At 48.6% G+C, this 14,249-nt stretch overlaps 1 protein-coding gene across 1 annotated transcript; it reads left to right on the plus strand.

The window, feature by feature from the left end:
- The first annotated feature begins 176 nt into the window (after window positions 1–176).
- DHRS7C (dehydrogenase/reductase 7C) lies at window positions 177–13,796 on the plus strand. The gene is made up of 6 exons (XM_090290907.1): window positions 177–426; window positions 8,275–8,387; window positions 10,010–10,220; window positions 11,950–12,042; window positions 12,402–12,557; window positions 13,535–13,796. Exons 1-6 carry the CDS (start codon window positions 273–275, stop codon window positions 13,741–13,743), a joined length of 936 nt encoding a protein of 311 aa, XP_090147033.1. The 5' UTR covers window positions 177–272; the 3' UTR covers window positions 13,744–13,796.
- The last annotated feature ends 453 nt before the right edge of the window (window positions 13,797–14,249 follow it).

Here is a 14,249-nt window from a genome sequence, read left to right on the forward strand (position 1 = left end):
ATAATTAACCTTCAGAAGGGCAAGCCCCTGGATTCAGTTTGCTTTCGGAGACACTGTGAGTAATTTCCTATTCATCGGACATTTGGGGATTAGCAGGGTGTTCAGCTCGGAAGCAGCCCCGGGGCTTGCAGAGAGCCCAGCTCCCTGGAGAGGACATGCAGGGCTTGGTGCATGAGAGCCTGCACCCTGCAGCCTTGGGCTCCCCCACCCATGTCCTGATCAGAGTCTCTTTGCAAAGCCAACTCCTCTTGCCCATTTCCCCCCAGAACGAGATGGGGGTCACAGCTGTGCTCATCCTGCCTTTGCTGCTCTTGGGGATCAGCGGCCTTCTCTTCATCTACCAAGAGGTGTCCAGGCTGTGGTCAAAGTCAGCCGTGCAGAACAAAGTGGTGGTGATCACCGACGCCGTCTCCGGACTGGGCAAGGGTAAGCTGGTTTCACCCCCTTGCACCCGCTCCTGCCCTGAGGACGAGCAGTGGCAGGGTGGGGTGCAGGCACACCTGCTCGGCAGGCAGGTGTGGGGTCAAGGCTGAGTTCTCTCCTAGTGCTTGTCATTAATCAGCAAGTCACACCCTGTGTGAATCTTCTCTTCTGGAGATGGCAGCTTCCTCACCTGAAGAGAGGGCACTGAAATATCTGGCGTGGCCAAGTCACAGCCTGAGTGGTCTGCAGGCTTGTTTTGCTTTCACAGAGCCTCCTGAAATTTTGAAATGTGACTCCCCTTAACTGGGGTGGCGTACCAGTTACAGTCCAGACTTGGGAGCCAAGTTCAATTCCTGGCTCTCCCACGTCCTAGCTGGTGGTTTCACGTCTCTGCCTTGGGTTTCTCACCTGTAAAGTGAGGAATAAATGAATTAATTGATTCAGCACTCAGAGCAGCAGCTGGAGCAGTGGTGGGCGCCACTCGGGTGTGAGCAGTGGTAAGGTGATGAACCGGTGTGCTCCGGCTGCCCACACCTGCTGACCTGCCCTGATCACACACAGCCTGAGTTCCTCAGTCACATGACCTCTGGCCTTACAGGCATTTCTGTTTGCAGCCCCTGAATTAGATGAGCTGGGAGGGCCCTTCCTCAGGTGACACCTGTGACATGGTGTCCCTGGGTTTGTAAGAGTCTGACTGTCATTCCTGACCATGGCAGTGTAGCCACGTACGTTACATAGTTTGGGTATAATTTTTGCTGTTGTTTTGTAATTATTTTTTAATTCTCATCCAAGGATATGTTTATTGATTTTAGAGAGAGGAAGGGAGAGAGAGTGAGAGAAACATTGATGTGAAAGAGAAACATCAATTGGTTGCCTCCCATATGCATCCCAACAGGGAATCAAACCCACAACTTAGGCATGTGCCCTGATAGGGAATCGAACCCACAGACTTTTGGTGCATGCGACGATGTTCCAACCAACTGAGCCACCCAGGGCCAGGGCTATTTTGTTATTTTTAATGAAACATAGAACACACCCACATTAGGTCACTTAACAAGTGTCCATTGAGTCCATTACCTCCTGAGTACTGAGATGAGCACTACCCCCTCCAAAGAGCCCCTCTCAGGAGCTGGGTGTCTAGTCCCTCGGGGCTGCCATTGTGAGAACATTTATAACTTCCTGTCTGGGAATTCTCTCAGGGCCTCATTCTCTTGGGCATCCGGTGGGAGCCAGTCTGCATGGCTTCGATGATGGGCTCCACAACAGTGGGTGATCAACTTGGGTTACCAGGTAATTATTTTTAAAGCATAAGGCAGATACATAGGTTCTCTGTGTGCCCCCAAAGAACTGGGCTCCTGTGGTCCGTCCCAGAAACACATGCCACCAGAGCACTCCTCACTCTGTGCTGCTCAGTTGGTCTGCTCGGCACCAGCCCCCCTATGCTGGACACTGTGTTCTGTTTGCCCCGTGGTGTCCCTACCACCTAGCTCAAAGCCTGGCATATAGTAAGTACCCCCCAAAAATATGTTTAATGAAGAGCCTCTAAAAGTGGCCATCTGCTGAGAGAAGGCATTCATTTGGATAAGTATATTGTTATACATTTGTTTTATTGATTTCTAGCTAGATTCCAATGTGATCAGAGAACACATTGTATGATTTCAGTTCTTTTAAATTTGTTGAGTGTGATTTATGGCCCAGGATATGCACTATGTTGATGAATGGTCCTGGGTGCTGGGCACGAACGTGCAGTCTGCTGTTTTGGTGTGGAGTGTTCTATACATGTCGATTAGATCCTGTTGGTTGAGGAGGCTGTTCATCTCTTCTATATCCTTTCTGCTTTTCTCTCTTACTAGTTAGAACTACTGTTCTATCTATTGCTGAGGGATGTATATTTGTTTCAGTAGTCTTACTATATATATTTTTTAAGTCCCATTGAGTCACAGTCACACATGGCACAAATCAGGTGCCCAGAGAATACATCTCTGGGGCAGAATGACATTTTCAGAGTCTGTGGTCCAGACTCTGTCTGCCTGCTATCAGTTTTCTTTCTTTACAGTATGTTACAAACCCACCCTGGACAGAAATGCAAAGCAGAAAAAAATTAAGTCCAGGTATTTAGAAGTAACTTGAGAAGCTGGCTGTATGTGACCTTAAATAAACCCAGCCAGAACATGCTGCTGCCCACAGTGATCCTAGGTGCAAGCTGCTCCTCTTCTCAAGGCCAAGGCAAGAAAAGTGTGAGGGGCCCTGAGCAGACGACACAGGCTGTGCCCAGCCCACCGCACACCCCTGGTCCCACGGAACTGACCAAACCCGTGGGAGCAAGCAGGAGCCCAGCACCCAGCTGTTTACTAGGGAAATCAAATAGCCAACGAGCAGGACATCCAACCCTCACGCCAAACTGGCACCATTCAGCCACACTGACAATCGCGTCACCTTGCACACAGTGTCTCTGCAGCAGGAGTAACCCCCCAAATCTTTAACCACTCTACTTCAGAAAGCTGAGCCCAGCCTGGGTTTCATTCCCTCTAAGATGCACAGTCACCTGTCTTTAAACATTTCTGAAATCAAGCTGACTGTCTTTCTATCACCAGCACTTGACAGTAGTCGCAGGCCATCTGCTTGCATTTTAATATCTCCGATATCAGGAAGCACCTTACAGTCGAGGGTCTCTGAGGTGCCAGGGCCCCGTTTCTGTTTGCTGCATGGAAAAGGGAAAGCCTGGGGCCCACTCGCTTGTCACAAGATGCCTGCTGAACTGAGCTGACCTGGTCAAGGATGAAAATAAGAACACCTGCATCTACTTGACACCTGGAATTAGCTGAAATGACTCACCCTGTATTTGGGGGTGTGCCTTTGGGATCTGCTGGACCAAAGCAGCAATCACACCCCTGGCTCCATCTCCCGGGCCCACCCAGGAAAGACAAGGTATTGGCAGAGAAGAGCAGAAATGGGGCGATAGTCAGGAACACTCCATGCTGCCTCTTGGGAGGAGGTCAAGGCCAGAGGTTGGGTCTGGCTCTTGGCCACAGGCCTCTCACCTACCCCAGTGCCCAGCTTGTAACTATCTGCTGATCTTCCTGAGAGGGAGGGACAGTGTGGGCAGGTGACAACACACTCCCTTCTCAGCAGGAGCGGGGCCAGGGGGCAGCCTGGCAAGGACATCGGTGCCGGAACATCACTGCCTGGGTTAACGTCCTGGCTTCACCCCTGACCAGCTGCGGACTCTGGGTAAATCATCTCACATCACTGAACCTCACCCCTCTGGTCTGTAAAACCGTGACTCCCACGGCTGTCCCTCGCCCAGTGTGGCTGCCACTCAGAGTTATGGCCAGACCGCGGAGGTGGCTCCCTTCAGATGAATTCTGTGGTTATAAAAGCCCTATCTATTAAGGAGGTTCTAGGTAAAAAGAGTGTAAAACACACGTAGAACCCTGCCCACTCAGGAACGCTCGTCCTGTTTTCTTTCTGCTCCTTTATGATGCTTACAGGTGTAAACAGCAAGGATCAGGGCCGTGGTGAGAAGTGCAGAGGGGAAATGACTTCCTCTGCACCTTGATTTAAAAATAAAATCTGGTAGTCCCATGACTTTTCTGATACTATTGGATTATGCAAAGCCCTGTGGTGGTGAAACACGGCATCAATCCGGAAACCGCGGTGACCAGTTTGTGCCAATTCTCCTTGAAGCTGAACCTGCTTTTCCCTCTCCCTCCTCCCCGGTTGGACAGGTTACCTGCCAGATTGCTGCTCTTGCTGACCCCTCTGGGGTGAAGGGGACGGAAGGAGGAAAACCGAGTCTGATTCTTTCTCTTGCTGCGTGTTTGTGGCTCCAGCAGAGGTGCTCCCTGGGACTAGCCGTTCCCACTTTCTGTGAAAGCGTGTGGTCCGCTTGCTCAGTCGTGGCTCAGCCCCAGAGTGTGAGGGTCTTCTCCACCCAGGCCCTGTGTTTCAGGGTCCCCTGCCCTCCTGAAAGGTTCTCCTGGGCAGAATTCAGAATAGCTCTGAACGAACTCATGCCCTGGTGCACTGTGGTTGTTGGGGAGAGAGGGGGTGGTCTTCAACAATGCAAACCGACCCACAGGGGGCAGCCACAGCTCTCCTGTCCTCTGCCCTGGGGAGTGTCCCGGGTCTCTCCACTGGAGTTCTTGGGTACAACTCAGACCGCAGCCTGAACCCCCAGCTGCAGGGAGCTCACAGCGTGCTGTTCAAACGTTGCTCTGGCAGCCTGCTCTTGAGGCTGCAGAAAGTGGGCAAATACTCAACATTTCCCTCAAAATTCCTTCTTCAAAATTCCCCCTCTCTCTTCTCTTTCTTGATCCACTTGTGCCCTATTGTATTTTTGGGTAAAGGGCTCCAATTATACACTGAGTCAAGTGTCATGCATTGTATCAGACACTGTTTTGAATATTTTTTAAAGTTACTATATCATGAACTTCATTTCAGTAGACTCATTTCTACAATAGCAGTTGTAAAGGCTTCAATATAGATTTACCATAATTTCCTTAACCAATCTCCAATAATATTGGATATTTGCAATGATCTCCAATTCTTTACTAGTATTATGGTACTGAGATAAACAATATTACAACTATGTCCATGCAGTAATTCTAAATTATCTTCTTAGGAAAAATGTCCACAAATGAAATAATTGGGTCAAGATCCATACTCACTTTTAAGAATTCTGTCAAGTTTTTCTTCTAAAAGATTTTGACAATTTGCATTACCACCAGCACTGAATATGTGACTATTATCAATTTTGTTTTTGATTATCTGATAGATTAAAACTAGTGATGTTTTAATCTGCATTTCTGTATTATTGGCATTGAAATCTTATCTTTTGCATATTAGCTCTTATGAATTCCTTACTCATCTCATTAGCCAATTTCTTTATTAGGGTCTTTATCTTTTTATTGATTTATAAAAGTTCTTTGTAGGACAAATAAATTAACCCTCTTATTACTTGTGTATTATAAATGTTTCCTCAATTTATCTTGCTCTTAATTTGTGTGTGTGTGTTTTCTGATATGCAAAACATTCTTTTAAGGATAAAAATCTATAAATCATATCTGTTATGATTTCTTCCTTTGGTGTCATGCTTAAAATATCTTTCCCAAAGCAGGATTATATATTCATCTCCTTTCTTCTAGTTCTTTTATGGTTCTATTTTTCCATGTAATTATTTAATACATTTTGGTATATTGCCTCTACATTTTTTCCCTCCCAAATAGTTAGCCAGTAGTCCAAATGCCACATTTTAAATAATATGTTCTTTTCAACACACAAACTTTATAATATACTAAATTCTTATGAAAACTTGGCTCTATTTTAATTAATACTTCTATCTATACTTGAACCATTGCTTTAATTTCTGTAGCTTTATATACTTTTTAATAACTGATAGTCCATCCCTATTATTGTTTATCAAAATGTTCTTTGCTTTTCTTGCCTATCAATTATTCCAAGTGAAATTTAATATCTTTCTGTCACCTTCTAAGACATGTTGGAATCTTGATTTACTGCCTCAAATTCACAGTAGATGGATTGACATCTTTACTGAATTTCGCCATCCAGAATCATCATGCCTCTTTCACAATAAAATGCTTACATTTAGAGAAATCTTCCATTCCCTATTGTCTAGTAATTTGAGGTGACATTGTTAACAGGTTTTGGCTTTTGCAGTTTTATAAATTGTTTGATAAACAGCAATTAGTTCTCATCCACATTAACTGTTTGTAGATTTTTGAAAGTGGCGACAGGTATGTAGGAAGCCAACAGAGAGAGCTTGTTTGGGGAATCTTCATCCTCATTACATTTTCTGGACAACTGCACCCGGATACAGTATGGACATTCCTTATTCCTTAGGCCCCGACAGCTGTGTTGAGCCTGGTGTCAGTGTGCACATCTGGAGTCCCATCTAGTTCATGGCTAATTTCCAAGTCCTTTGAGTGCCCTAGGGGTGCACTTCCTGAAAGCCCTTCCATGGATGCACTTGGGAATGTTGGTGGTATATTCTCTGGTAACGACCTTCTTGATGGCAGGGCGGCCCTTCTTCTCGCCACCCTTCTTTACAGGAACCACTCTGCAGGGGCCAGGTTGGAAAGGACAGCCACACAGTTATTTCTTGATTCAGGCTTTCCTCAGCCAGCAGCACCTACCACAGCTTCCCTCCTCCACCCTCCACCCCCAGGCACACCCACCATGCCTGTCTCTAGACTGCACAGACGTAGTAGCTCTCTGTCCGAGACCTGACTCCCCTGCCCATGGTGGCGCTCCAGACAACTGCCTGGCTCCCTTCCCTCCTCCCGCACCAGGCTGCTGAGCGCTCAGGACAGTGTCGCACAGCCATAGATCATCTGAGCCATTGCACTCAAGACTCTCAATGCTGAGGGCTCGCTGTGTTACCCAGCAATCCCGGAGCATTCAGGTCAGTCCAGGCCTGCCACTGCTTGGTGTAAAATGGCACAGTAACACGTACCCACCCCCAGAGGAGGTGGCAGTGGTGCCCTTCCCAGATCCCTGTACCTGGCCAGTTCATCCATCCCCAGGTGCTGTGGCTGCCAAGGCTCAGAGACTTGCCACCTGCCCGTGGACACTGACTCACCCAGGAGAGAAACCCCTGTGCACCGACACCCAGAAGGGGGCAGCACTGGGTCAGCGACTGGTTAACACAGGTGTATCAAAGGCTGGTCCTCTTGCCTCCAGGAAGAACAGCTCTGCAGTTGGGTCTACACTCCAGAGATTTCCTTGGACCCAGCCACAGTCAGACTTCACCTGAGACCACATCCTTGCCTGGCACCTTCCCCGTGGCCTGCCTCTCTGATAGATTTCCTCTGAAGAGCACTTCCTCAGTGAATCTTGGCCACCTGAGTCCCTCTCTCCAATTCTGCTTCTAGGGAGCCCAAACAAAGATACTACTACCTCAGAGCGTTATGATGAGAACTAAATGTGCTGATAGTTGTACATCTCTTTTAACAGTCCCTGGAACAAGTAAACTCTCAAAACACGTCAGCATTTATTGTTCTTCAATATCAGTGTTATTGCTACACAAGAATGTAGTGCGTCTACCAGCCATTACCTAACGAGAAAGTCATGTACTAGGTGAGTTAGGAATTAGTCCAGAGTAAAATTAACTAGACAGAAGGCAGGTTTAGTTTTTTAATAAAAGGAACCCTGGCTGGATATCAACCTACAGAGACAATGTAAAAAAAACCTGTGCCATTTGGTCTGAAAAATACATTGGCTGTTCCCGGTATCTTTAGATTGAGATATAGTTAGGGCTGTGGTCCCGAAGACCTAGATGGAAAGGGGTATCTTTCTGTCCGGTGTGAAAAAGAATGTGCGATAATCAGAACTATGTGATAAAGGAAGGACTGTTTCACCCCACCAGGAGCTCCGCTTCACAGGAGGCAACCACACTAACACTAGAAATAAGAAAGCCCTGACCAGTGTGGCTCATCAGTTTGGACATCGTCCTGCAAAGCAAAACTTCACCGGTTTGATTCCCAGTCGGGGCACATGCCTAGGTTGTGGGTTTGGCCCCTGGTTGGAGTGCATGCAAGAGGCAAGCAATCTAATCAGTGTTTCTCTCTTGCATAGATGTTTCATTCCCTGTCTTTCTGCCCATTCTTCCCCTCGTTCCAAAAAATAAATAAATAAAATCTTTAAAAAAAATAAAAGAAATGAGAAAAAAAATTCCAGCCCAGGTAGAGGTTGAATGAAACGACCTCTAAGATACCTCATGGGCCAGGACTTTTAGATTCTTTGAACTCTTGAATGTGCAGGACAGAGGGGCTGACCCTCAGGGGCTCCATCCACATGGTGCCCCCTGCCCTCCTTCCGTCCTCCCCACAGAGTGCGCGCGGGTGTTCCACATGGGCGGCGCGAGGCTGGTGCTGTGCGGAAAGAGCTGGGAGCGGCTGCAGAATCTGTACGATGCCCTGGTCAGCGTGGCTGACCCCAGCAAGGTGAGGCCTTCAGCATTCAGCCTGGGAGACTCGTGGGTACCCTCAGCCTTCACTGATGGTCAAAGAGCAGCTCTCTGGTCATCTGGGTGAGATTCGAGGATTACTGGGGGGATCGTAAGGCAATGGTCTCCCTGAGCTTGACACAGGCATGTCTGCCAGCCATAGGGGTCACCTCATGTTGATCGCTTACCATGCCAAAAATGTGTTCTCCAGCCACTGACTCCCCTCCCCTCTCCCCCTATTCTCTTTAAGTCAGATTCAAAGAGGACCCAGGAGGCAGGATATGTCACAGATATAATACCTCAAGTGATATTTTCTTCAAAGAAATCAGTGGAATGAAGTCCCCTCATAAGAAGTCACCGGGGAGGTGCACACATTTCAATGCCACTACAGTTTTCAAAGCATTTCTGTAGAGTTGTGTAGGAAATTGCCTTCAAAGCTCTCTTCAGGATTTTTTTTTAATATTTGCCCTTGATGTTGAATTTGGGTTTTGGAAATAGCCAAAAATAATTCAGATCTAAGTCTGGCATTTGAAAAGATGGACCCTCAGGACAACCCATCGCCCTTTACGGTTTGTTCCTTGGGACACTATTGGGTACAGCGCTGAGTAAAAGTGAGGTTCGGAGGTCAGCTGTGGGGGAAATCTGGAGTTAAGAAGTCAAGCTTGTCTGCTAAGTTACTTTACCACAGGACTTTGCAGAGCCTTTGATATGTTAATGAGCACAGTGGACCTTCGTAAAGAACATTTAATAGTCTGAGTTTCCCAAACAAATTTGGACAGGAAACGCTCTGGTCAAAATATACCTCAGGATCAGTGTTTGCTAAACACTGAGATTGCATTTACCACATGGTGTCATCAATGTCCCCATCTGTACCCCTCTCAACACAGACAGTCTTGATGACAGCCAGTGTCTAGGGCTGACCACAATGCCTGGCCAGAAACGGTACTCCAATCTTGTGTTGAGGGTATGATTTTGATCAAAAACAAAATGTGGCTACAGAGCTAGATGTGGCTGCAGGAGTACAAATGAGCAGTTACAAAATAGTCACGGGGGTCAATAATATTGTAGTAACTATGTAGGGTGTCAGCTGGGTACTAGACTTATGGGGGGATCTCTTTGTAAGTAATATAAATGTCTAGCCACTATGCTGTACACCTGCAACTAATATAATATTGAATGTCAAGTATAAATGAAAATTAAAAAAAAAAATTTAAAGCTGGATGTGGCTTGTAAGCCAGTTTGCAAAGCAATTTCCCAAAAGCTCAGGAATGTTTTCAGCAATGACATCAGTGCAGGAGTCAGTGCACAGCCTCCCCTGGGAAGGGCGACATCACTTGGATTTATTAGTTGTGGCCTCGTGGCCAAAAGTTCAGACTTAATGACTGCCTCTTTGCACGCTGGGATCTTTGCTATTGTAGCTGCTCTGGTCCCCAAGAATGTGCTGCATCGCTTTCCTTCCTCCCCGGGGTCACTTCTGTTTTTTCTTATCATTTTTTGTAGTTGTTTCATGTGCTCTGAATTTCTGAATTTCCAAAGGGGTGGCTCTTAGACCCAAGGCCCCCACGGGCTGAGGGGGACCCTGTTCCCACACGTGCGCTGACTGTGTCATTGGTTGTGCAGACGTTCACCCCAAAGCTGGTCCTCTTAGACCTCGCGGACATCAGCTGCGTGCAGGACGTGGCCAAAGAGGTCCTGCACTGCTACGGCTGCGTGGACATCCTCATCAACAACGCCAGTGTGAAGGTGAAGGGGCCGGCCGATAAGATCTCCCTGCAGCTGGACAAAAAGATCATGGATGCCAATTACTTTGGGCCCATCACACTGACCAAAGGTCTCGTGAGTTTGACCTTCCTCTGGACTTCCGGGCCCCCAGCTGCTAGAGAGGGCTATTTTATGCAGACAGAGGGTCATCTAATTCTAGGTGAAGTCTCCAGCCTCCCTCAGGAAAATACTTACTTATGTGATGGAAGCTTTCAACATTAACTGTAAATGCTGATCAAAGAAAAGGGGTTTTGGAAGTATCCTGCTGGTATATTCCAACCTGCCTCTCTGAAACCCACTCCCCAAGCCCTTGGCTTTACCCTCCTCTTCTTACTTATGTCCACGGCTCCCTTCCACTCCCATTCCTTAACTCTGCACCACTGTCTTCATGCTTTGCATATATTTTGATATATCAGTCTTGCAGTTGATCTGCTTCTAACTATGACAGTTTTTTTAAGGTAAAGCTTCTGTCCTCAGTAATGAAGAAGAATACAGTTTATCCCCAAAGTACAAGAGACCCAGAATATTGTTAATCCCTTTGCAAGAAACAGGGGAGGCAGGAATCCCTTTTAATGGTAAAATGTTGGTTCCTTTTTGAAGATTTTGACTCGTGCCAAGTTCAAGTGCAGGTCTGAAGCCTAGTGGGTTGGGGCTGGAGATGACATGGAATAGAACCAAGAGTTGAAGCCCCTCCCCCACAAAATGTTTATCGAAGCAGAACCCCAAGAGGGGGAATACAAGTATGGAGAATTTCTACATTTAGACAGTGGGGTTCCCTGGTAGAGGCTGAGAAAGCATGATTTTAGAGCCTCCTTTTCTACAGCCAGGATCTCCATGATAATGGTACCATGACAAATAAGGAAAAAAACATTTTGAGCAGAAAGATGATCTTCCGAGCTTCTACAATGATTCCCCAGAGACAACAGTTTCCTCAGCCCATTCCCTGGGGACACACTGAACTGTGTCATTCAATTAACCGCTGAGAGTTCAGGGTTCACTGGCATCAAAGTGAGGATTGCAAAAAGTGGAGTGGAAAGGCCAGGACTGGTTTATCTTCCTGGCTGGGCCTCTAATTTGCTAAGAGACAAGAATCTACCCACTGGTTCTGGGTCTCAGTTTGCCCAACTCAAACATGTGGGCACTGGATCCAACTGGCAATTCAGAAAGTAGATCCTTTTATTTTTGCCATGTTCCTATCCCACCTGTACAACTATTACTTCATATCTTTCTCTGAATTTTCTCATTTTTACGTTAATTAATTCTAGGAGAAACTCTTTAAAATATCCGAATGGTAACAATATAATCAATAAAGAAAAGCTGGGAAAATAAAATAAAATATCCGTATGAATTTAAAAACCTCTTCTCTCTCCATAAGTAAAAGAAAACCTGAAATCCAAACAAAGGATGTAGTAAATTCTTTCAAGACAGGGGGCTGAGGTCTTTCCTCCCTTTGTGAAAAGATTAGCATGTACAAGGCAGTGTTACAGACACATTAGAGCCCACATGAGACTTCCTGTTGGAGCTCATAGACTTGAAAAGGGGAGTCCCCTCCGCCCTGCTGAAATCAGTGTCACTTCCTGCCCATGGGCCAGTCATTTAAAATCACCCAGCAATTGACCAGTTGAGACCAGCTCACTCCTAAGAAAGCTGGATAATGAGGTCTGGGTCCGCATTCATCCTGGTACCAGGGAGGCGGAGGAGCCCGCACGGGGGTCTGGGGGTCTGGGGAGAGGTCTGCCTGCTGCTGCCGGACTGGGTCTCAGACTTTGCACCTTGACTCCTTGCCCTGTGCTTTCCAGCCCTGCTTCCCAACATGATCTCCCGGAGGACAGGCCAGATTGTGTTAGTGAACAACATCCAAGGGAAGCTCGGAGTCCCATTCCGCACTGCTTGTAAGTGGCCAAGGCAAAAATGTTCTGTCTTTTGGTGCATGGCTTCTAAGACAAGAGAGGCTGTGTCAGGAACGGGGCGTATGGTTACATGGGGGAAGAAAGCCCAGAAAGGAAATGGGTTGTTGGCTTTCCTTTCATCCCTTCCATTCCTATTTTGGGCACCTATGGCATGCAGGTGACTGTGGGAGACCCTGAGACCTGAAAGGCAGGGTGCCTCTCCCCCAGAAGCTCACATCTCACGGGGGTCAGGACAGGCCAGGATGAAGATCACACTCCTGACATGGGCCTCCTCTCCCCAGCTCCTCCCGGGAAGTAGGGTGGCACCCCCCGGACCCACCGCTGGCTGGTCTCCCTTCCAGATGCTGCCTCCAAGCACGCGGTCCTGGGCTTCTTCGACTGCCTCCGAGCGGAAGTGGAGGAGTACGACGTTGTCGTCAGCACTGTGAGCCCGACTTTCATCCGCTCGTGCCACGTGCATCCAGGCCCAGGAACCTGGGAGGCCTCCATTTGGAAATGTGAGCTTCCCGAGGGAAGCCAGGGGAGCAGGGGCTGGGGGCTCCTGAGGGTTTCATTGGGCCCGGGGGTGTTCCTGAAGCACAAGACTGGGGGAGGGGGCTGCTGCACCCACCTAATGGCAGGAAGGGGGCCCCCAAACTTTAGCCCAAAGGCACCAGGTAGAGAGAATCCTAACCTGCACCCAGCAGACCCGGGCCCGGCTGGGCTCAGTCTCTCACAGGCTCTGTGACCACGGCCCAGGAACTGCCTGTCTGGGCCTCAGTTTCCCAGGTGGAGTAGCCAGGGTTTGGTCTTTAAGGATGACCTGCTCCCTATTCCCATAGAAGGCAGCACAGAGTAGAGGCCGGGAGTCTGGTGCCAGACTGCCTGTGTTTGAAGCTTGCCTCTGTCACATTTTGAATGAACACAAGCAATCCCCTCAATCTCCGTGCCTCAGTCTCCCTTTTAGAAAATGAGGGATGGTGATAGTATCTACCTGGTGGAGTCATGGGGAGGAATAGTGTTTAGAATAGTGCCCAGCACATAACACGTGCTCTGTAAAAGCACCTTATTGTTATGACTGTCCTAGATGCTCTCAACAGAGAGCTGCTGCGCTCTGCCCAAGGCTTGAACCACATTAGGAAACCAGGGTGGGCCATGATGGGGCAAGTGGTTCTGGGAGGCTCTTGACAGGCACAGCTTCCCAACAACGATGAACAACACCCCCTAAATTCATCCGACACCTTTTTATTTTCTAAGCTCTTATCTTGGTTCATAACCACCCTGTGAAGTTAATAGGGCAAGAAACCACGCCCACTTTACAGGTGAGGAAGCTGAGGTGTTGAGGGGTAGGCTGTCGCCCCAGGGCCCCACGGTGAGTGGCAGGCAGAGCTGGCCTGGAGTGGGCACACGCGGCCCTGTCTTTGGACATGCAGAGGGCTCTGCCCAGCTTGCCCAGCTGAGGCCCTGCCCCCTGCCTCCTCCTGGGGCTCTGCAGTCTTTTTCAGGAAGCTGGCCTACGGGGTGCATGCAGCGGACGTGGCCGAGGAGGTGATGCGCACTGTGAGGCGGAAGAAGCAGGAGGTGTTCATGGCTAACCCCATCCCCAAAGCTGCGGTGTACGTCCGCACCTTCTTCCCGGAGTTCTTCTTCGCTGTGGTGGCCTGTGGGGTGAAGGACAAGCTCCACGTTCCGGAGGAGGGTTAGCCGCCGGAGGGCAGCGGGTCACCCCGATGGGAATAAAGGCTTTCCCGGCTGGTGCTGGTTCTTCTGTCCTCTCAGCACGGGGCGGGGTCACCCGCACAAGCCGCCCTCTGATCTGTCCTCCCTGGTTGGAGATGTTCACCATCCCCATCCCACTCCCCACCCCCCACCGCCCCCTCCCCCTGCAAGGATGGCCTGGGTGCTTCTGGGTGTCTCCACTCAACATTCCCAGGACACACTTCCAGAAGCTTCTTGACTCTGAAGGGTGACAACTGAGCAGAAAAACAGGAGCCAGAATGGATCTAACCATCCTCAGCCCCCCTCCCCCCAGCCCCCCCCCTGCCCCCACAACACACACACACACACACACTATGGCCATCAGCCTGCTCAGAAACTCACTCAGAAAACCACTTGCATCTTATTCAGGGCGACTTGCCCACATCAGCCTCCAACAACAGAAGCAGGACTTGGCAGCCCTTGAGGGTAGCTCTGCCAAATAGAAGTTTCTG

The sequence above is a fragment of the Furipterus horrens genome, unplaced genomic scaffold (genome assembly GCF_987537825.1).
Source record: "Furipterus horrens unplaced genomic scaffold, mFurHor1.1.pri manual_scaffold_11, whole genome shotgun sequence".
In the NCBI taxonomy this organism is placed as follows: Eukaryota; Metazoa; Chordata; class Mammalia; order Chiroptera; family Furipteridae; genus Furipterus; species Furipterus horrens.

Coding starts and splice junctions, on each gene's coding strand:
- DHRS7C (XM_090290907.1), top strand. CDS start 273: ATGGGGGTCACAGCTGTGCTCATCCTGCCTTTGCTGCTCTTGGGGATC. Junction 10,221..11,949: donor GCCCATCACACTGACCAAAG/GTCTCGTGAGTT, acceptor TGTGCTTTCCAG/CCCTGCTTCCCAACATGATC. Junction 12,043..12,401: donor AGTCCCATTCCGCACTGCTT/GTAAGTGGCCAA, acceptor TCTCCCTTCCAG/ATGCTGCCTCCAAGCACGCG.